This window comes from Podarcis melisellensis (assembly GCF_964234715.1).
Source record: "Podarcis melisellensis genome assembly, chromosome: 6".
Lineage (NCBI taxonomy): Eukaryota > Metazoa > Chordata > Lepidosauria > Squamata > Lacertidae > Podarcis > Podarcis melisellensis.
Window position 1 is genome coordinate 56,670,278 of NC_138538.1, and position 23,764 is coordinate 56,694,041.

General features: G+C 44.1%; 1 protein-coding gene across 5 annotated transcripts in view; it reads right to left on the reverse strand.

The window, feature by feature from the left end:
* The window catches only part of SSBP3 (single stranded DNA binding protein 3), a 171,775-nt gene extending 148,463 nt beyond the window's left edge, over positions 1 to 23,312 (reverse strand). For 2 of the 5 annotated variants that reach the window (XM_081915866.1, XM_081915864.1), the window contains exons 1-4: positions 23,108 to 23,301; positions 22,172 to 22,244; positions 21,873 to 21,934; positions 19,101 to 19,185 (exon numbers count right to left, since the gene is read on the reverse strand). In XM_081915866.1, the coding sequence (XP_081771992.1) occupies positions 19,101 to 19,185; positions 21,873 to 21,934; positions 22,172 to 22,244; positions 23,108 to 23,163 (276 nt within the window). In that variant the 5' untranslated portion in view covers positions 23,164 to 23,301. Of the gene's footprint in view, positions 1 to 19,100; positions 19,186 to 21,872; positions 21,935 to 22,171; positions 22,245 to 23,107 lie in introns of all 5 variants that reach the window. The other 3 variants (XM_081915863.1, XM_081915865.1, XM_081915862.1) reach the window with 3 other exon arrangements.
* Positions 23,313 to 23,764: the final 452 nt, after the last annotated feature.

Consider the following 23,764-nt stretch of genomic DNA (forward strand, 5'->3'; position numbering starts at 1 on the left):
TCTGATGAGAGTAGTTAGGAGACCCCTCCCTCACAGAGCTACAGTTCCTCAGGAGTTATGTGCGAAGAGGGATGTATTATTTAAAACGCTCTGAGAATTGATGGGGAGCAGGGCACGCATCAGTAGTGAGCTCCTATGGTGTGAAAGGGCCCAGCAACTGCCCAAGACAGAGGGGCCAAAGCTGTCCCTCACCATAAATTTCTAAAATAAGCATTTGTTCGGACACCAAGCATTCTGATCATAAGGGTACCTTACCCCAGCTACCTGACTACTGGTTGCAGCTATTTAGTGGCAAATGCTCAGCAGCACATATGAACTCCCCTGCTAAGCATTCTATTTGCCCCATTGGGGGCTTAATATAAGACAACAAAAATATTGAACAAATATATACCGTATATTCCTATTTCTTGGTTGCCCTGTATCTAGAAGTCATTTAGTAATACTATATGGAAAACTAAAAATATCTTTGCTTTCTTTCTATCTTCATTCATATCCTGCCTTTCCTCTAATGAGCTCAAGGAAATGTGCATGGTTTCTCCTTCACACCTATCTCATCCTCATAACAACCCTGGGAGGTAGGTTAGGCTGAGAGCGCAAAGTCACCCAGATGAACTCCATGGCATTTCGAACTCGAGGTCTCGCAGTCAGGGTCTGACACTCTAATTGCTACACTGACTTACTGTATATCTATAGTCAACTCCACAAGCACTCCCGTGAAGCTTTGCTATTGCGATTTTGCTGACAAGCCACCAAGGGAACTCAAAACTTGCCCTATCTCCCCAGAAGGCCACCAGTCCATTAGCTAAAGTGGTGCTTCAGGTGAAGAACAGTTTCGGGTTAAGAAGGGACCTCTGGAACAAATTAAGTACTTAACCCGAGGTACCACTGTACTGTGAAGAAGCAGAGGATGAAACTCCCCTACCCTGCCCAGTGTCAGCCCTGGGTGCAGATGGGAGACCGAGCCCTCCATCCATCTTCCACCATCCAGCTCACTCGCCTGCATACAATCCCATGGATACAGAACGCTTCTGGTCAACTCCTTGTCACCTAGGATTGCATGGCTGCTGAAAAGCACCCTCAAGAGAGCCAGGCTCAGCGTGCACTGACCAGCACTCCCCTCCCCTCAGATCTCTCTAAAACCCACTCAGCCCCATCTGCAAGAGGAGGAAGGCACAGGACATAATGGATTTGGGGGTGGGGGGGCTTATCCTCGCCTCTAAACCCCAGAAATTAAACGGCTTTCGCTGCCTTCAGCATGGGGTATTTGGGGACCTGTTTGCAACCCGAAAGGCTTGTTTCCTACAGGGTTGATCTCTCCCTCCCCAGTGAACTGCAGCCCAAATCTTTTCACTTTCTTGGTCAAGGAAGAAACCCGAGCTCTGCCGCCGCTGCCGCCAACAAAGAGCCGAGGCCGCCTCTAGCTAGCTGCAAAGTGTGCTGAATTGTCAAGGCAGCGGCTACTTCTCCTCCTTGCTCCTCCCAGCCTGCTGTGTCAGGGCTTAAGCTGAGAGCTTGCCACGGACCTCCCTATCATCAAGTCACCAGGGTATAACGCATCTCCCCTCCCCCACAGTTAGCAGTAAACCAACAGCCATTTCAGCTTAAAGAGACAGCGCATCTCCGAGTCCACCAGCACATTGCCAGCACATTCGTCTTTTGTGTTTCCCGGTTGAAACAGGAGGGAGAGAGAGAAAGCCACACACAGACAACATTTCTCTCTTTCCACCCCCATCCTCGGTTCTGGATCTGCTGTGACACCTGGCCACCCAAATTCCAGAAAAGAGGCCTTGTTAGACAAAGACTATTTGTAATCTCTACCATTTCCCACCCCCACCCCCTATTAAAATATATTTACTAAGGCCTGGGTGTTTCTCTTGGTGCATTCTGCCACTGGCATGATGGTGGTTTCAACCCAATTAGAAAGCCAGCTCCAGGTCCTCAAAATGCTGTCTGGTTGCAACATTCATGTATTTGTTGTCTGTTTACTCAAAACCTGAGGAGCAGGTTTTGCAGCCAGCTCTGATAAAAGGAGCCAGCCAGCCAGCAGCAGATGTTATCTGAATCTTACCCCAACCATGGCAGCTATGACACACTTGCTGACTCATGGGAAAGGAGCATGGCTGGCTTCAAAATTTGCTATCTCTTTTCAGAAACTGTATACTGAGTCAGTAAGTAAACAAACCAAAACTTATTTCATAAGCAGCCAAGACGGGAGCCAAACCCTCCTGTGAATAATTTCAGGTTCTAATACCATTTCCTTTCAGATATTCGGCTAACGCGACAACAGCGAAAGACTGCCCCATGTCCACTGTGTGTGTTTACCAAAGCTATCTGCTTATACATGACAAGAATTTGGAGACCATTTGCTGCAAATGGCAACAGCTAAAGCTACTGGTTATTGTACCATCTGTCCCTTAAAAAACAAACTTAATGAGTTTGCATTTAAATGTTGCAGCTCATTCCCTTGGCCCATCAACATGTGATAATCTGACCTAGAAAACTCAGTCACAAAAGCTCACGTGTGGACAGTAGTGCCTCACCACTTCACTTCCAGGAGGAGGTTGCCTTTATTTATCTTCCTCCCACTCTCTCATTTTCTTTCTATAAAATGATATTTCACATGCAATCTATAGGTCTGCCTATGTTTAGCCAATTAATTGGTTAATTATTAATACATGTGCAATCTCTGGTCAATTAAGATGGTATCCTCAGCTAAGTGTGTAGTTTTTTTTAATTAGTTTGAAAACAAATACAAACATCACAGGTGGCAAGCACCATTGTTTTTTATTTCTTTGTTTCTGACAATAAAAAGAGGGAATGCATCTCCTAAAATGGTGTCTTCAGTGACACATGCAGGCTTCATCTTAAAAAAAAGGTGGCTCTTCAAAATGCTTGGTTTTATTCATTTGCAATTTTAAGTAAATAGATCTTTAAGCCCTAAAGACCCATACGGGTCCTCTAAGATTTCTGATGAAAGATCTAGCAATCTCAATAATATTTTTCCAAGTATTTCCACTACTACAGGTGCCACTTAATCCCGGTTCTACATTTGTAAGAACTCAATACTGTAGTTTAGTGTGGCAGCACCTGCACTTTGGAACTCCTTGCCTGTTGAGATCAAGATGGCACCTTTCCCTGTACTCTTTTCGATGTCTGCTAAAAGCATTCTTTAGATAAGCCTACCCAAATGCTTAGAAGGTTGAGGCAATTTTAATCTATTTTAGTATGGTGGTGGTAGGTCAGGAGCTTCGCAGACCACACAATTTTAATAATCTTTTAAAAAGTTTTAACTTTATAAACCAACTATTTTGGTATTTAAACTTTTGTATGTTTTGTGATTTTTTCTCAGTTTTAGAAAGTGCTTCTTAGTGTATTATATTAACGTTGTCGTGTTCCCTCCTCCACTACCACGTCCCCCAAGAAGATGAGCAACTACTTGTTGCATCAGTGAGTTGCAACATATACAACTTGACTTCTGCTGCAAAAGTTCAAAGTTTTAAGTGACAATGGATGGGATCCAAACTAAGTTGTGTGACTCAATGGGCCTTAATTAGTCAATGTCTAATCTTCCTTGTTCATCTCAGTGGACGCCAAGTATAACCAAATTGTTCTAGAGATCTAAGCAACCAATGCCTTAATATTTGCATCTTAAAACTACAAATATCAGTATTTCCTTTCTAGATGACCCCCTTGGGTGAAGCTACGATTTTCTGACTATTTGAATGCTGCACCCTCTCCACCCAAAAGATAAATGATGCCACCGACAGAGCATGTTGCAGACCCCACCACCCCGGAAAACTCCTGTAAACAAAGCACAGTCTTAGATAATTTGAAGTTTGATCTGCCCAAATACTACATTTCATCCCTCTAAAGCAGCCACTACTGAAGTGCAAGCAGGCGCACTTAAATATCAAGTTTTCCTAAAACTGAATAAACCGTTGTTATCTGGAGATCAAAAGAGACTGCTTTTAAATGAGACACATAAAGTACTTTACAAAAAGGTAGGATAAAATCCAAGCTTCCAAGGTAAGGAAGGAAATGATCAACAGAACAGGAAAGCCCTACTCAGAGTCACACATGTTGCACCAGCCTAGCAAAATTCATTAATTGCCTGCTTCTGCAAAGAACCATTTCTCCTGAATTCTTCTCCCTATTAACAAAAATCTCTCCTCTCTTTGCTGTTGGGGTAGGAGCCCTTGTTATGACTGCTCCTCAGTGGAGGGAGAAGTCTCCCCTAGCTTTTGTATGTGAACTGCTTTGAGTTTCTTTGTTCCTCAGAAAGGACCACAGAAAGGAAATGAAGGAAGGTTTACAAGGTTTGTATTTACTCAGAGCTACAAATCTGTCAGCCCCTTAAAGACACATACACACCCCTTCAAAGACAAAACTTCTCTCTCTCTCTCCCCTCCTTTATTCTTTCTGAGGAAGAAGGGGGGGCATCACAGCACAAAGGCACCAACCCCCACCCCACCCCCAACACACTCAGTGCACCCGGGAGGCCAATCCACAACCCATGCAGTCCAGACACCAGATTTTGCTTGCAGTCATATGTCGGGGGCATGGAGAGAAGCAGACGAGCAGCATATCTTGCAGAAAAATAAAGAGCCTTTTACACTTGCAGCAAAAGGCTCTGTTTCCCAACACTGCCCCCCCCCAAAATAAATAAATACCACCTTCACTCCCTTTTCTAATGGTGATCAAAGCCTGCACAATAAGGAGGGGGGGAGGTAAAGAGGAGGAAGAATTGGGAGGGGGGATGACTCACTTCTGTGTCACTAGCATCTCAGAGCTACACATCCGTTGGCTTGGGGGGGGGGAGCCCTCTTTAACAAGCGGCCCATGCCAAGAGCAGATTACAAGTGATTTCAGCAAGCAAAAGAGTACAAAGAAAGGGGGAAAGGGAACAGCCAAGGCAGACCTCTGTCGACCAGAGAGTTCTAGTCATTGTGTCAGGAAGTGCTCTTTGCAACACCCACAAGATTGCAAGCAGTGTATGGATCTATGGTAAACACAGCTTCCAATACACAGACACCCGACTTTTCCACATCTCTCTATCCCCACCAGAACAATGCTGCTTCTGCCCCCAAACAAGTTCAGCAGTTACTGCGGGTTTCAATCTGCAAAGTCTACAGCCCAGACTTCCTTAAGACAAATACAAAAACATCCCAACTCTGCAAAAACAGACATATCAGCCCTCACACTTACAGCAAAAATACCCTATTTGTCAATTGACTTTTTTAAAAATAGTAATTGCAGAATTTAATAACCCCACTCTGCATTCCTTATCCAAGGGTCTTCCCAGCTGAAATTCAGCTCTCACTGAATTTAGAGAGAAGAAACTTCAGGTCTTTTGTTGAGAGTAAACTACATTTTGTTGCCTTATTTCACAAAAACGCAGCACATCGTGGGGTGGGGGTAGTGGGGGGGAACGTCTGTTTCCATTTGAAACTGTCAAAATTAGCATGCAGTAATTAAAAATCACACCCTTTCTCTTAATAACCTAACCAGCATGATACAATCAGGTTGTGCCAACTCTTTAATCTAATTGACTAATTACAGATTTTAATTTAGTCAGTTACTGAACAACTGTTGACAATTTGTTTTCATTAGGGACAGACCAGGATAAATATTTAGGCTCCCCAATCACAGAGACTACAGCGTAAGCGTTTTGCCATGACCTCTGGTTTAATGCTTCCTGGGTTTTGTCAATATCAACTTAAAAAAAGGAAGAACTGCTTTTGAACAGCCATCCATTCTTGTAGCTCCTATGCAACTGCAGAATGCCAGAATAACTCCTACTTTAGGGACATTAGTTCACTCAAACGACAAATAGGTACTTGCCTCTAAAGCGACAAAGATTTTAAAGCAGCCCAACCTTATACCACGAATGTAGATGAATGAGTGTGCTTTAATGATGCATTTTTATTTTTACATAGTAAAGTCATTATCTTGCCACTGGTTTATCAGCCATGGATCATTATTAATGAAAATAAGAGTCATCAGAAGTTCATTCTTAAGGACAAAATCAAACGCACTTAAGTGCCCATCTTGGAATAAGTGGATTGCAAGAGGGTTTCTCCCACCCCAAAAAAGGTGAGACTTCCACAATGAAGACCATACTTTCCTCCTGAGCAATGGGCTGTAACCCCCCACTGAGTGTATCTGAGCATCCTCAAATCTGCTATGTGGGGCTGCGAGACCCTCCAAAGCAGATATTGGAGAAACACTGCTTAATGCTCATTTGCTAAAACTATTATTTCAAATAGCAAAAGTGAGTAAAACTGAAAGGGTATCTTTGAGGAAGGTTTTTCCCAGTGCTTTTATTCAAGAAAAATAGGTGCTGGAACTCACCACGAAGTAAGGCGACTCAGGACAGCCCTGAACAGATGCGGGTTTGACAACAGCCGGTCCACGGAGGTGCTAAAAACTACAGCAAGCTGTCTCCCTAGCTGATTAGGGGGTTGCCCGTAGTTCTGGTGAAGGTCAAATAAATGCGCACCACCTCCCTCGTTCTCTTAGATTCAGGCGGGTGGGTAGGGCAGCTCGGAATGGCCCTTCCACAAATGCACACACATGCAATAGTAGAGGCCTGTCTGGAAAGCTTAAAGCTAGCTGCCACTACACACAAGGCGGACTGAAGAAAAGGAAATACGAATTGGTCCCACCAATTGTGGCTAGTAGTGGCTAGGAGCTAGGAGAAGTCACATATCTTTTTTTTAAAAAAGTTTAGACTTGTACCCATTGGTCAGCTTTTGTTTTGATTTGAAATTTTGGGCTTCTCATAAGTACCTAAAGGCAAGAAGTGGGCAGGGAAATGCCTGGCTCACAATAGCACCCACCTGAGAGGTGCCAGTTCTGCACTCTGGCTAAAAAAAAATAAAAGTACTGGTTTTTCCTACAACTCCTTCCTAGGAAACAGATAGCTTTGGTTTTCTCTCATTGACAGGTTTTAAGGAACGGCGCAAAAATGCACTTGCCCTCTGCAACCCAAGGGACAAACACTGACCCATGTTCCCCTTTGGGATTAACTGCATACAGCCAGCTCCTCCCCCCTTGGGTAAATTTACAGGAAACCTGACAAGGCACCACTTCAAGAATTCATATGCAGCTCTCTTGTACTGAGTCAGCCCATATATCTCTGTAGACCAATATAGTGTCTGCTGGCCTTTCACAACACGATGCTTTCTGGATGTTGTTGGGACTATAACTCCCATCATCCCTGATCACTGCCTATACTGATGGTGCTAATGGAAGTTGAGAGTTCAGCAACACCTGGGAGGGCGCCAGGTTGAGGAAAGCTGGCCTACTTTGATTGGCAGCAGTGTTTCAAGGCCTTGGGCTCTCCAAGCATGCCAGCAGAGTTCCTTCTAACTTGAGATGCCAAAGACTTGATGCTGGCAAACCAAGTGCTCAACGCTGCTAAGCTACAGCTCCTCCCCTTCAGCTTTAACATTGATCTATGGTCACTCAACTACCCTCCTTCCATTGCCTCTGTTTTCAAATACATTTACTTCAGGGACACAGCAAGAAGAACTGTAGCAGGAAGGAGGTCCAACCCCCATAATCCCTTGAGTGGAATAGACCCACTCAGGGGTAAGATGGGAATTCCGCCTCTGACTATGAGCCAGTTCAGATATATTTGCAAATGCAGCTGCTCCCATGACTCTAGATTAGGAAAAGCCTATCACGCCATTTAGATTTCACGGGCCTATTGAGGAATCCACTGAAATACCAAATAGCTTTCTATTACACAAGAATTACCCCTGCCAAAAGAAGTGTTTGAAGCAGCCCAAGGGAGCTTCTACAGCAGAAGGATCTATCTACCCTTTCAGGTCAAGTTGTACCTCCGGCATTCCACCAGTAAGAACAGCCAACACAAACACTCAATACTTTCCCTGATGTTTTCCTGTTTACTTCATTTATGAATGGCTTCCCATTAAAGATCCCAAAGCAATTTCACAATAAACTCATCAACAATTAAAACAACAACAACCATGCACAAAAACAATTTCAGGTGTGGCACCAAAAAGGACTGGGATGAAAATCTTCACTTAAAAAACTTGTTGGAAAAAGGAAGGTCTTCAATATGCATAAAGATTATTGAGAAGAAGACACCCCATGGGGACGTGGGATGGAATTCCCCAGGGGAGACACTGTCACACTTGAAGGCCCAATTCCTACACTGTGAGGAATGGACCTCCTGATAAAATGTCTGAAACCATGGAGAGCCCCTGCCAGTCAGTGTAGACAATACTGAGGTGGATGGACCAACGGTCTGACTCAGTAAAAGCAGCTTCTTGGGCCCTGAATGCAAGTTGCATAAGGCTTTGTACATCAGGATGAACCCCTTGAACTTGTCATAGGAGTAGGGCTTCAAATGGATACTGAGGATGAAGGAGAGCATGAATACCTCCCACGCTATTTGTATAAGAATGAAGTGGAAAAGCCAATAATTCAGGAACCTAATATGCTAGAAGGGGGGGAAAGGCTGGTATTCTAACTAATAAGATCCAACACCCAGTGCTACTGTGGGGTTGACAACCTATATTACCCCTGGAAGAGACTTCTGACATAACAATAATAACTGCCAGTGTGTATATAGCTCCATTCTTTGGTAGTATGTCTTACTACGCAGTTGCTTTTAAGTTTAGGACGTATTTCTGAAAAAAAATAAACACAATGAGAACTTAAGTCTGTGCACACAGCATACATTTAAAACCACAAGGCTTGCCCTAAAGAATCCTGGGAACGATGGCTTATCCTAGGATTCTTTGGGAAAGTAATGTGCTTAAAATGTATGTTGTATATGCAGCCTTAGGCACCTTAAGCTGAAAAACAATCCTCTCTTGAAAAATATCTCCACGTATACTCCGGTAGTGACAGGGAAGCTGTAGCCCTCCAGATGTTCTTAGACTCCACCTCCCATCATCCCTGACCACTAGCCATGCCAGCTGGGGCTGATGGGAACTGGAGTTCAACAACGCCTGGTGAGCCACCAGTTCCCAGTCCCTTAAAAGGCTTAATAGTGTAAGTATGTTCCATTGAAATGAAGGGTAATCTCTGAGAAAAACATGCACAGGATTGTGTGTTCAGTCTTTGCTGACATAATACCTTTTTGGTTCTAATAAATTGCTTCTCCCTGTGATCCGGTGAACAGAGGAAGCATAAGGAAGAGGCAGAATGCAAAACTGGAGCCTACTCCCAATATCAAGTGAGGAAAAAAACATCTGAACAGGATGAGGGTAACCTAAACATTGCAAATAGATCCCTGTATTGCAAATAGATCCCTGTATTCTTAGTAGACAAACCCAGATGCTTCCAAAGCTTCTAAGAATTCACAGGACTGTTTTCAGGTTAAGCGGGCTCTTTCCTACCTGTTTTCTCTGAGCTCCCAGTAATCAGTGCCTTGAAGATATTCTGCACATATGGTGGAAAACTAGACTGATGGACCCAGTTTCAGCTCCTGCAACAGGGCTCCACCTCCCTCACATCAGCAGTCACTCATATGACCCCAAAATCTGCTCCAGAGGGTCCTCCCAACTTGTTGGAGATTTTGAAAGTTGTACAGTGTGAAGAGGAGACAAAGGAGACAAAGGTGAAGTCCCACCATGCAAACAGATGTTTATTTCACTAACGTATTGATAGTTTTGGATGCAACCCACCTCTTCCAGCCATGTGAAGGAACACGTTACACAATCTATTCCTCTTTGAATTTGCCCAGCCCTTACTTAAATTCCAAAGATGCCAACATAAGATCAAAGGCATCCATAATAAAGCTCTCCAAGTACTTATTTTGGCTTGTTATAAACCTGTGACCTGTTAATTTAACCAAATGGCTTCCGTTATGAATAATAAACAGCAGCTCCGTATTCATTTACTTATTTATTTCACGCTCACTGTTCAGTTTTCTTTTCAGAATTATTTGTCAGTAATTTCAAGAGTCGCCTCACGGGTTACTTTTTCTGATGTAGAAATTATTCTCCCTGGAGAAGAACAATATGGGGAGTGGCCTTCCGAAGGCTTCGAGGAAGAGCCCACTTCCAAAAGAGTGCCAATACTTTTAGCAGGGGGTTCCATGAAGATACCTTCCTGACTCAGAAAGGGTTTGCATGAAATCACCTGCTAATATGAAGGGAGAACTACCTTTGTTTCAGCAGCAGCATGCAAGGTGCTTTGAAGTCCTGACTTGGAGATTTCAAAGCACCTTGCACCTGATCTTGTTGTGATGTCAGTTGAATGACACATGGGTGACTCCCCACACCTGTCAAATCTGGCCTGTGAAGCTGATCCAAATAAAGATCTGACCCATGGAGCCAAAAAGATGCCCTGCACTTGCAGTAGTGGGTTTTAAGGGGAAATGTCCCCCAAGAAGTGGTGAGCTCTACATTCAAAAACTCATCTTCCAAAATTCCATTGTTAAAGTTTCCTTAGTGATATGTTCAAGCACCATTCTTCAAAACCTCCCTTCCTATGCTGCCTTGATGAACCCATTGTGAATACAGCGAGCACCAGCCAAAATATAGTACACAACAAAGCTCGTTCACAGCAACCAACTGCAAAACCTAAAGGGTTGACAAGATCTAGAAACCTGAAGGTTACAATGTCTTCTCATCATATGCCTTAACCCTTTTGTTTAACTTAAAGGAAAATGCAAGAGCATAATTTGACAGTAGCCTTTCATATTGCACAAAAAATAAAACGTAAGACGTTGTGCATAGCAGTGCAAGGAGGTTTGATGCAGGAGCTGTTGCTAGGTTGGTTTTTATTAAGACACATGTCAAAGGAAGGCACTCCCATGTTCAGCTACCATGTTTTTAAAAAATTAAGGAAGGATAAGTGAGAGTTTATCAATGCCACAGGCTTTATCCAAGTACATAAACATTAACACAGCCTCAATACGCTGCAAACAGCTAGCAAGGGCATCACTATCTGGAGAGAGAATCGTGTTTTTCCAGACAAAAATGCTACCTTGGGTGAAGACTTCTGGATTGCTTAGAAAGAACAACTGGAGCATCTACTAGTTCCAGACACCATCATATGTACCAGCACTTAGAATCATATGTCAAGAGAGTCTAGATTTAATGTAAAGCTTTTCTAGATTGCGCTTCATCCTTGCAGATACAAAGGCAGTACAGTGGTACCTCAGGTTACATACGCTTCAGGTTACATACACTTCAGGATACAGACTCCACTAACCCAGAAATAGTGCTTCAGGTTAAGCACTTTGCTTCAGGATGAGAACAGAAATCGGGCTCCGGCGGCGCGGCAGCAGCAGGAGGCCCCATTAGCTAACGTGGTGCTTCAGGTTAAGAACAGTTTCAGGTTAAGTACGGACCTCCGGTAAGCCTGAAACTTACAGTAGGCCTGAAACTTACACACACTTAATTTGTGCATACAGCTTTATGCACTTGACAAAAAAAAAAAGAGAGAGAGGCAGAAAGGAGGCGGGTGCCTGGGAAAAAAGATTTTGGCAATCCCAGCTCCCATTGAACCCAATGTGTTTTCAGTATGTGTGACTTTGGCTTTAGGAACGATTGCTGGAATGTAACCCCCACATAATCTGCAGACTTACTGTATACAATAGGCATGAATAAAATCAAACATGTCATAAAACACAGTAAAATAAATAAAACAATCAACCGTCATCATGAAACAAGTAAAGGCAACCAGATTAACCAGAGTAGACTAATGTAATGTAGACTAATGTAACGCAAACATAGAAGTTCAGACATTTCGCCAGATTGATTATAGTAGCATCTGTCATGGTCCTGTTGTGAAGGCAATCAAAAAGCAGGAGCCACCACCAAGAAGGCTCTCTCTGTTGTGAACATGTAACCAACATCACAAGACAGAGGCGGGTGGAGAAAAGAGCTTAAGACACAGGCACTTCTTTGGCTTTGGAGTCCCAAGCCAATATCCTCAGTTATGCACCAAATGTTTTATCTTTCAAAAAACTAGCTCATGCGTCAAGCCATGGAAAAGGGTGCAAATCTCAGTTTAAAAAGTAATGTAAGAGCTATTTAGTGGACCATGAGGAGACTGACAACGATGAGAAATAATACAGGTATGTTCAAGTAAGATTATGCTCCAGCAAAGCAGAATATGCTGTATGTAGAAACCCTTCTGCTCTTGGTAAAAGAAATGAATACCTGTTAGTTGTCAGGATTGCCAAGCCACTTTCTAATGGAACAGATCTCCACAGTTGTGGCCGCTGTGAGAATCTGAAAATGAACATGGGCTTCACGTCACGAGGGAGAAGGACCTCTTTGAAGAAATGGATTCTTGTCACATTCTCCCAGCAATTAAGGTTAAGTCATGTAGAAAAAAATATTTATGTTACACCTACTGCTTTTGCATAAATGAAGCAAAGAATTATTTAGATTATAATTAACTGTTTGACACAACACACAGTTAGCAGGTATTTAAAGAAGAGAGAGAAAAGAAGTCTAGAGAGGAGTTGTTTCTGCTAGAGCAAACAGATAGACAGCATATGCTGCTGGACCAAAATATGCCCTGTATAAAACTTTTAAAAATGTAATTCTTAAAATATTTAATTTTGAAAATATTATGTTAAAGTTTTTAGGGAGTTAGGGAGCAGCTGGTTTACAACTTTAAAAACGGGGGGGGGGGGTTGTGTTGAAAACAGTTTCTGAATTTTTGCACTCTCCCTTGAAGTTACACTCAGAGGAGCATGTGCAAACAGAATAATGCCACAAAAAGTATGTAGCGACAGTCAACTAGATTTAAGTTCATTTTCTGTAGCTGGAGGCCAAAATCGACTAAATTGGTTCTAGTGATCAAGTTTTCTGCAATTCCCCATTCTGTGTATTAGCTATTTGACAGAAATTCACTGCGGTATTTAAACTGGCAGTCATCACAGCTAACTCAAATTGTATTGGCTTTCACAGTGTTGAAACGCTGAACTGCAATCATCAATCGGCCAATTCCAAGATAACGCGGTGGTTGAAATTCCCTGTCATGCTGTACAATCCCTTTGTAGCTCACCAGCTCAGAAGATGCACAATAAAACCTGCAACAAGAGTGTCTGGCAACACCGCCACAATGTAATATGAGTGCGCCTACGGAGGGGCTTTGCCTAGAAGCAAGATAAAGGCAAGCGTGCCAACAGCAGTAAACCTCTAGAGAGAGTATAACATTTTCGTTTGGAAACGCACAGAAACACTGAAATTGGAAGCACATTTTGGATTTCTCTTCCCTCCTTCCCCCTAGACATTTCTTTTTTCTTTTTTTTCAAATTTCAAACCACTGAACCACCACATTAAAAGCACCACAGTTTTATCAAATTTCTACTCTACCCCAAGACTTGGGGAGAAATGTAACCAAGTGTATAAAATTAATAAGCTGTTTTCTGTTTTAAAGTCAACTTTGTACCAGTTTACACAGCTTCAAATTAGCTCAAGTTTTAACGAGTGACTTTAACGCGTGCTTCTGCAAAAATATGTTGCAACCAAAAACATAAATTAGCCTAATTCTGCAAAGTCAGTCGAGAAATACAAGTTTTCCTGGGACTTTCTCTTCCAGAAGTGGAACAATGGCACAAAGCGAACAAGATATAGCCCCTTTTCCTCATCTCACAAAAAGGTACCTATCTTGCCATTGTCCTATCTTCACAGCATTAATTGCTTTCTGCCCCAAAATTGGTCCCAGGTTCCCCTGTGGTGAGCAAATTTTGTGATTTGCAGGAAAAAGAAATAACTTGGTGTTCAGCTCACAGGGAAATGTGGAAGAGGAGCATTTGTGCAGTCTCCAAAGCGTAAGGATTATTCACCCATCCCCTTGGTACGGGGTCTACATAGTACCATTCTACATTGCTGCTAGCAAGAATTCAGCACACAGCGTCCCAATCTCAAGAATTCCTTTCGAAGTCAGTACAGGTCAACCGTCTCAGAACTCTTATGAATCGATTAAGACACAGAAAAACCAAGAAGAACGAACACTTTTTGCTGTTTTTAATATTAAAAATGTTCTTTGGGGAAATTGCTTGTTGCTCCTGCTGCTTCTATTATCATATAGTTATATTGGGAAATGAAATGGAAGTTACACAGCATGGAAGTGCTGTTATACAGGCTGCTAATGAAGCATGGTCTCCCATTCTCTGAAGCATGTATTCGCCAAGCCTACTGATCTGGAGAGATTTGCTTCTCATACGTCCAAGTAGCCACACCTCAACCATAAACAATGGGAAAGAAGCATGCAAAGGAAATGATGCCAGGCTTTTAAATGCATTTCTCCAAGCACAGAATACTGTCTTTTATACACAATAGGTTAGGCACTCTCCCGAATTTTAAGGTAATATTTTTGCTTTCAGGCCTGTGACACAAGATGAAAGATCAACCTCAGTACAGAGTCTCTACTGGTGCAGAGAATAAAGGAATCCACAAAATACGTGCACCCAAGTCATGCACATCTATATATATAAAAAAGCCATCAAGAGCGTAAGAGAATTTTTACCAATCATACCGACAACCTAGAATAGCAGTTTATTTTTACTCCATCTACCACATTAGTCATCTGTCCATTCTGATCATGATTTGCACAGGCCCCCTGAGTGAAAATCTTTTTTAGAACGTAAACAGCAGTAGCTATTAACATGTTCTCGCAATCCTGCATGTTCTTCCTGGAGTCTCCATTAAAACCTCCATACTGTGTCAATCCAAATCATGCAGCCAACTATCCTGTAGTCTGGTTGGGAGCCTTTCTGAATGAGTCACCATTCATTCATTAGCTGTTAAGAAGGCTTGTCGTTTAAACTATGTTACATGGAGGAAGAGGCTTAGAAGAAGGTGGGAACACATCCTGGCTACATATAACAAGGCCAACAAGCAAAGTGATCAGCAAGATTTCTCAGGCAAGACCCTTCCATGTTTGATACTCGGTCCAACTTCAGCGCCAGATGTTCTGCGCAGGGGCAGTAATTTAGAAGATTAGGAAAAGGGAGAAACTAGTTCAATGTTCTTTAATAGACTCAGTCCAATGAATCCTCTTCAAACCCCTCCCATACATGAGAAATTGTCCTTTTCGTCTCCACAACACGCTCCAATATCTCATCCATGATGGCTTGCTAAGTTCATTATAGGAAGTGAGCTACAGATTTTTTTGGGGGGGGGGGGAGAATGACCACGTTTATAAGCTTGATATATCTATGATTAAAAGCAACATGGTCATGACAATACAGATTAGTCAACTACTTTAAAACCAACAGCCCTTTACAAACAATGAGTATAATGAAAAGAAGGGGGGAGCTGGGGGGGGGGAGGAACAGAACATCTTTTTGGTCTTCATAATACATAAAACTAAAAAGGTAAAGTACTACTCAGGAGTGTTACGAAACTGTATTACACTAAGATTTTTCAAAACAAAACAAAACAATCAGGATTGCGTCTATTTGCTGTAAGCTTAAAGCAACATGTATTAAAGAAGTTTATGCGAATCATCTAATGCACTCATGCCTATTATTAGAATTATTACCCAGCTAAAAAAGATTAATTTCTCTAAATACCGTAAATCCTCAGACACTATTATAAGGCTGCTGCTAATGTAGCAGTACTGTATCTTTGATGCAAGCAGTATCCCTCCACACCTTATGCTTTGCATCCAAGACCTACAGAGGGCATTCCAACATCATTAGAAAACTATGTTAAGCCACATTTCATCGGGGACAACCTTAACTCAGAAGCAACTTCCCAACCAAAAAAGAGACATGAGAAGAAGTAAAGAAAGAGCCAGCAATCCAAAATGGCAAATCCAGCAACGGATTTGTCACTACGTGTCGCGACGAAGATCCTAATTCTGAATGTATCCACCCGCATGCTTAAGTCCCCATTGGTGTCAGTGGAAGTTCTATTCCTTTAGAAGTGAGGCTCAAAACAATACAGACACACTTCAAGAATAATCAGAAACAGGCTTGACACTTGCAGTCCTAAATCTAAACAGTGTCTTGTGGCGAAGTTGCCACACACTAAGCAATATGGCGAGGCCACCTCTAACTGGGATGCTGTGTGCTCTGCCTCAGTTTTCACGGTGACAGTCCTATTTGAGAACTACCAATGAGGAGCAAGTAGGGGCAAACTCCTTTCCCATCCACCAAACTGCAGGGATATGGGGCTCCTCCCCATAGCACAACGTGGCCTCTTACGTTTCTGCCACAAAAGCAAATTAAACTTCTGCTTCTGGGCACACTGTTACGATGGAAGCAAAACAGAACCAGGTTTAGGGGCAAAGTCGGGTTTTTGCCCCCAACTGAGCCATATTCCTTATGGCAGAAGAGTACTTCTTTCCACTCAGGTGAATGGCATTTATTTCTCACTACTCTTAAGAGGGCTTAACTTTGATTGAAGGAGGAGGAAATCTACTTCAACTGGGATCTGAGTTGCTGGGGCTGAGTTTCTACTATGCCCCTAAATTGCAGTCTAGTTGCCCACGGATTGTACAAGAAAGCAGAGAGTTTGCACCCTCTTCCGCCCTCCCCAGAAGAACACCCGGGCCAGGCTCCAACCATTGGTCTGAGAAGAAGCAGGCGCAGGGAGTTTGCTTCCCAGCCCTCTTCTGCCAGAAATGCTCTGCTGCCTAGGACTGTTCATAGAATCATAGACTTGGAAGGGACCATGAGGGTCATTCAGTCCAACCCCTGCAGTGCAGGAGTCTTTTGCCAGGAGTCTTTGGCTTGAACCCACAACCCTGAGATTAAGAGTCTCATGCTCTACCAACTGAGCTATCCCAGAGTATTTGGGGAGAAACCATCTGGCTTCTGCTACCAGCCAGAGGGCTAAGAGCGAGAGCATCAAGGGAAGATCAGCCTGGCCACAACTAGGTAGATGCATCCACCTGCTCACAACTATCCTCTGGCATGGTCCAGCTGAGCTTCCTCATCTATCTTTTTTCTTCTCCACTCTCCTTCCCTTATGTGTCCTGTCTTTTTAGTCTGTAAAAGCCTGTTCCTCATTATTTTTTATTTTTATTGGTGCAAACTGTTTGGGGAGAGAACATTTGTCGAAAACAAACCAGGCCAATAAATAAATAAAAATGCCAGATTATTTTATTCCCCTTTAAGTACAACTGGGAAGGCTACAAATCAGGGCACAGAGTTGCAATGAAAGCAGCCACAGAGACTAGGGCTAAAGTTTTTTGTGGCCCTCTCCCTTGCTTTTTTCTTTCAAGACAGACAGTTTCCTGCTAATTCATGCTGACACAGCCTACTCTTCTTCACGCAAAAGCAAGTGCTTTCCATCAACAAGTCAGAAAAACATCTTCTAAAGATTGTTCATCATTAGGCAAAAGGATCTCTTTGGGGACTTGGTCAAATCGAATACACAAAACCAGATCAATGCCCGGCCATCTGCCAATTTTCTGGGAAACATAGTTCTATATTCCTGGTATGGCTGCATCAGGAGGAAATAAAATTAAAAATGTAGGTTGTGGATTTAATAGGAAACTCTCCTTTCAAAAGTTGATTCTGCAGAAGAAGAATGTCCATGATAAACACAGAGCAATGCACATTTTCGAAGTTTTCTTCTAGACTAGGAAATCTGCCTACAAGTAAGCTCTCAAACCTTTTACTAAAAGCTGCTTTAGATATCATCAAGAAGAGCTATTGTCCTGGAGTTTGTGATCCTCAGTACAGAAACCAGGGACCCAGTTCATATGTTACCAGAACAACAACTCTGAAACCATATTTAGTCATGTCTCACCCTGCTCCAGCAACATCGAGAGAGATAAGCAATGGACGAATTATCCCCCTCTTAGTGAACCCTTTTTCCCAGGGAGCTGGTCTGAGAAGGAACCATATAATTCAGGCAACGCTGTAGCTATTAACTGACAGGCAGAAGGCTATGGAGGGAGCAGCTCCCCTAATGATCTTAACTTACGAATCATGTGAGAAATTGATTAAAACCAATGGGGTCTCTTTCCAAGTAAATACTTTTTAACCAGACTGCTCACTTCCGACTCACTTTCCCCACAGACCACAGCTTCTCACCCTGCATATTATTTTGAGGCTCAGCTCAATGAAAACGTGGACAACATTCGGCAGCTTGCTTTTTCCCCATTGAAACTCATCTCCTTACAAATCCTTCAGTCTGTGTGTTGCAAAAGAAAAAGGACAAGATGCCTTTCCTTTTATGAACTATCAAAATCTACATCCTCCTGGGAATCCATGCTCTGCCATCACAGGTAGAAGCTGACAAGTCAAAGTTTATCCAGAACAGTTAGCTTGGGGCAATGTCCCCTCTAACAGGATAGGGTCACTAGAAACAGCTTCTAACGTTATCCTCCGTGGGGCTTGTAGCTCTATAGTTACTCTCACAACATTTCCCACCCCCCCTTCCACCGTAACAAAGCAAACTCCAGATGCTCGTATCGCAGACACCTGCTATTTATTTGGGGGTAATCAATATCACATCGGAAAACAAAAATGCAAGATTCTCCACCTCGATTCAAACCCTGCGTACAATACCTCACCCTTCCTCTTACAGTCAATTTTGTATCCGCAGCCCATACAAAAATTCAAAATTAAAGAAATAATGAAGTCTGCATTGCAGTCTTAAGGGGGAAACCTTTGCATTGATATTTTGAACAGAGTCCATTGGCTCTCATAGGCTACAGTTCTAGGCCCACTTACCTGGGAGTAAGTGGGGCTTACTTCCAGGTAAACACGCACAGGACTGCCCTGCACAGCAACCTTACGACAGATTCATAAATACAAACAGGCCCCGATGAGCTTTCAGAGACATTCTTCTCCTGGAGAAAGAGCATTCCACATTCAAATACAACCACTCACTTATGTCAGAAAGTTTGCAAATGAGATTTCAACATGATAAATATTGCCACTGCATCTCTCCTTCACCCTGCTTATCCTGCGTGCCACTAGGAAGATGCATGGCGATGTAACTAGATCAATATGCACCACCTTAAAGTACTCAAGATAAGTATCTGAACTAGATTCACATAGCTGCGACTTTATAAAATATTATTCAACCAAGTCAGAATGGCAGCAGTGGCAACACCCTTTTCTCCCCATTTGCTCCGGTGTGCCGTATTCCCATGAGTTTCTAGTCAAAAGGATTAAAAATTAAGTTACTCACATAATCATGAAAGGCTTTTGCTTCACTCGAGTGTTCGCAAGTATCTCGCCTTTCCGGAGCTGCACAGTAAAGGTCCCAAAATACACTGTAGGGCAAAGGAAAGAGAGAGAGAGAGAAAGAGAAGAGACAATGACTATGAACCTGCACAATATACAACACCCCATACAGTGTTTGGTAGGAAGTCTGGCCATGCCAACAGTTCAGCAGCGAGGAGCCTCTCTCTTTAGCCGAGAAGCATTCAGTTTATCACCTTTGTTCCACTTGAGACTTCCACCTCCAACAACATCCAACTAGAGACAGGCAAGATGTGCATTTGTGGATGCAAATGTTATTAATGTGTAGATTCCCGCGAAAGTGTCCAAAGACAAGCTGAACTTGGGGAAGGACCGTGGCTCATCGGCAGAGCATCTGCTTTGCTTGAGGAATGTTCTGGGTTCAATTCCTGCCACCTCTAATTAGGACTGGGAATGCCCCCCTCCAAAAACTTGGAGAGTCACAGTTAGTGACTCTGGAACACTGGAAGAGATGGGCCAATGGTCCGACTCACTATAAGACAACTACCCATGTTCCTAACTTTGGGGCATTCAAGCTCCCTATATTTAGACTAGCTCTTTCGTTTAAAGAGATCTCTTTCTGCAACCATTCGCTTTTGCTCATCTTGCCGGGGCTAGCCCATCCTGCTGTTTCCCCTCTATGCTCAGGCTGAACTTTTACTTTTGGACCTCTTACACACTTACTGCACATTCAACAGCACTTTTAATCGCCCTCTCGCTAGAACCGAATGTGTCCAATTCCAGCTGTTGTGCTGGTCCATTAAACCCGAACACATCTCTCTCTACATATGAAGCCATCTTCCAAACCAGAGTGCAATCCATTAGAGCTGTTTCAGTTTGACATTAAATGCCATACTGTCAATACAACATTGATTTCATCTTCTGTCTTGGATGTTGCACATATATAAGCACCGCCATAATGGAAGCCCCTTAGATAATAAAACTCACTGTCCTCCCCATGTTAGCTGCAGTCACTTATACAATTGCTGACTAATCTAGTGTTGTGTAGTGGGCAGAGTGTCATGAGGAGACCCAGGTTTAAAATCTCCACTACCATCATAAAGCTCACTGGGTGACCTTGGGCCACTCACTGGCTCTCAGCCTAACCTACCTCACTGGGTCGTTGTGAGAAACACCTGGGCGAAATGGGACAACCACATACACTACCTTGAGCTCTTTAGAGGAAGAGTGAAATATAATTTTTAAAAAACACCCCCTTTTCTTTCTCTTCCCTCTCCCCCATAACCTCACAATGCATATTGACAGCAATGTCTCACATCGAATGTAACTAACATGTAGAAAGGACTCTATGAACTGAAAACAGATGTCATGTTGTTGTCCATAAAAATATTTTAATAAAAACCTTTTGAAAAATGAACAATTTCAGTCTCCCCAGGCATTCAGGTCAATAATGTGGGGTGTCAGAAAATATCCAAAGAGCTCCTGCACGGTGGTTGTTTTTCAAGTATCAAAGACTCCAGGTGCTAACATATTTTTCTTCTCAACTTTTTCTGACCAGTACTGACTGCATAGCCTGACACTATGCACAAACCCCAAGCACTGTAACAGACTGGGAAACAATCCAAACAGCATTAACCTGGGCCAGCTGACGGAGAATGTTCTGACAAAAAAAAATGCTGCTGCTAACTACACACTAGAAAGAGAAATAAAAAACCTTTTAGCTCTCCTGCTCTACAAGTTCAGAAGCAAGCTGCCTTCAACTCCATGCGCTACCTCAACCTCTTCTACTCAGATAAACTACAAACCAACCCACAAGCCTAATCCAAAAACTGCACCGCTTACCTAAGCAACATGTGTCCCTCAGCTCTCCATCTTTGGGTGTCAAGCCTGTCTTACATATGGTCATGTTGAAAGCGTCCTGTTCTGCGTTACTAGCAAACTGCCCAGACGCATAGTATCTTCATCACATGCAAATGGTATCAATCCTTCGGAACCGGGTTGTATGAAATGTTTCTATCACCCTGCATCACACTACCAATTGCACAACTGCTCCAGTCAAGTTGAAGCTGCCCACTGGACTATCTGCGTCTCTGAGATAAATTCACAAGGAAGAGACAACCTCATAGCAAGCAGAATTGATCAGCAACTCTGTGCAGAAGCTAGGGGAAAGTGCCAATGTTTCTTTGAAACTTTTAAAATAAAACTAGAAATCTATCTGCAAGACTAATAAAGCTCTTCCCAAGGAAACATTTCAGGAGAAGGCAAATACATTTATAAAAAATATCAGCGCCTGATCTATCCTGTCACACATTTATACCTCAGCATCATAACAAGGGTGGGGGAAGAAACAGAGCAATAGGTGTAACTTGTAGAAGTTCTCCACATATTTTCTTACAAACAGCAACACATAACTGGACTATGACTGCACTCTGAATCACCATACATAAGGAAGTAAAAGCTACAGCTAGACCCCCTTATGCCTTGCTTAATGATAAAGGAAAGCTCAAGCAACATCTATTTTGTATGACTTGGAAACAGTTACAACAACTGATCAAGACTTTCTTCAGTACCTTTTTCTCCAACACTTGCTGAACTAAATCCCAACTAGGATGAAGAGAGGAGCTCACAGTTCAACTATGTCTATTTCTCAACGCAGGAACACACTCCAAAACTTTTGCCTGGGACATTCTTTCCCACTTACAGTCAGTTAAGCATAGGGGTTTCTATTTTGGGGAAGAGAAAGCAGCAGCCCACTTACCACCACCATGAATGTAAAAACCCAGGAGGTTCTCCTAGTGTGATGTTTTTTTCCCATCGGATCTGTAAACAGCAAAGGGTACAAAAAGGTTAGGTACTGGGAGAAAAAGATGCTTCCTCTGCCCCCAGCCCCCACTTCACCTCCCCTTTCCCCAAGCAGCCTCTGAGGCCCAACTAGCAATAAATGGCAAAAGGTGATAAAAAATTCAAAATGGAGGCTACAGTGCCTGCTTCTGAAAACAAAGGCCATCTAAAACAAGGGGTGAGGGAAGAGGGTCAAAAGTAAACAGAGCCACTCACCTCTGATAAAAAGGTCTGTGCTGATTTCTGTGCTCCTACATGCAGCAAGTATTCATACACATACAAAGCTAACCTGTAAAAGGACGGAAGAAAAGAAAAAGTGGTAGAGAAGGAGCAAGCGGCCACTCTGCCGAACAAGACTTTATAGGATTGTCCCACTTCCAGGCTGAGCTTCCTCTCACTTCAGTGGGGATGAACCCAGGTTTAAAGCAGGGCAGTGAAGAAATATCACTTCCTTCCTGCCTCCAGTGCAGAGAGCAAGGAGCGCTCTCCTTCCCGCCCCGCGCAGCCCCCATCCCACCTCAGAGATAAGTTGATAGTAGCTCAGGGCAGGAAACAAAATGCAACTTCTGCAGGCACATGCCCCATTTGCAAGGCAGCCAGCAGCATCCCCCAGCCATTCATTAAAGCTTCCAGGAATCTAAAGCGAGGGGGGGGGAGTTTGAGGTCTTTCTACACTAGTGCCTGGACAGATTTGGGGGAAGGCCAGCCGGGGTCCCCCACCCCAAAATCCTCTTCTACCCAACCCCCCGATTTGCCCAAACTTGCAAACTCTAGAAGCGAAGTGGGAGGCGGGGAGGGCCAAGGGGAAGCCTACCCATCGCTCATCGCCTGGACAAAGCCCTTCACCCCTTCCACTTGCACAGACGGACAGACACTTCAGACAAAAGGACGCGGTGCATGCGTTCCTCCATCGTGCTTTCCGATCCGCCACCCTCCGCTCTCCCTTCCACCACGAAGCGGCGGGACCGCGGTAGGGAGAGATCCGTTCCCCGCCACGACCACCCCGCTTCCACCCCTGGATCGCAGCCTCCATGCCCGTCCCCTCCAGATGCCCGAGCTCCCCGAAGACAATGAAGGGACGGCGAGAACGCCTGTCGGAGGAAACCATGCGCGGCTGCTCCCGGGAGTCCCCTCTGCTGCCTGGGCGCTTACTTTTCCCGAGCCTGCCCATCCGAGGGCACCGCCGAGCCTTTGCCTTTGGCGAACATGGTCCGCAGCAAGAAAGAGGCGAAACCGAAGCCGCCGCCGCCGCCTGGATCTCTCCGCTGCCGTTCGGTCTCCCAAGCCTCGCGCTTTCCCTCAGCTGTGGCTCGCCCAGGCTCTGCAGCTGGCGCCGCGCCGATCGCCCCGGTTTCAGCTGTCAAAGCCCCAGCCCCGGCCTCGACCCCATCGCCCTGCCCCTCTCCGCGGCTCCGGCTCCTTCCTCAGCTGCTCCTGCTGCTGTTGCTGTTGCTGCTGCCGCCACCGCGGCTGCCCCCGGCTCAACCGAACGTGGCTACACTAGGGATGGAACGCGGCGGGCGTCAACGTTCCACAATGGATACATTCCCCGGCCAATCGGCGGCCTGCGGGGGGAAGGGTTGCTCCGCCCCCGAACGGCGAGTTTAAGGTGGCACCGGGGGAGATGCTGCCGGGCAGGACGAGGCGGAGAGAACCGCGCGCCGGCTGCTTCCTAAAGGGTCCCCTTGGTTGGGGGGAGGGCCTCCGCGGCTCCGCCTCCTCCTCCTCCTGCCGCTGTCGAGGGGCTGAGCTGCCTTCCTTACCCGGCTCCCTCCTCGACCCAGGTACCCTCCCCTAATCCCAGCCTCC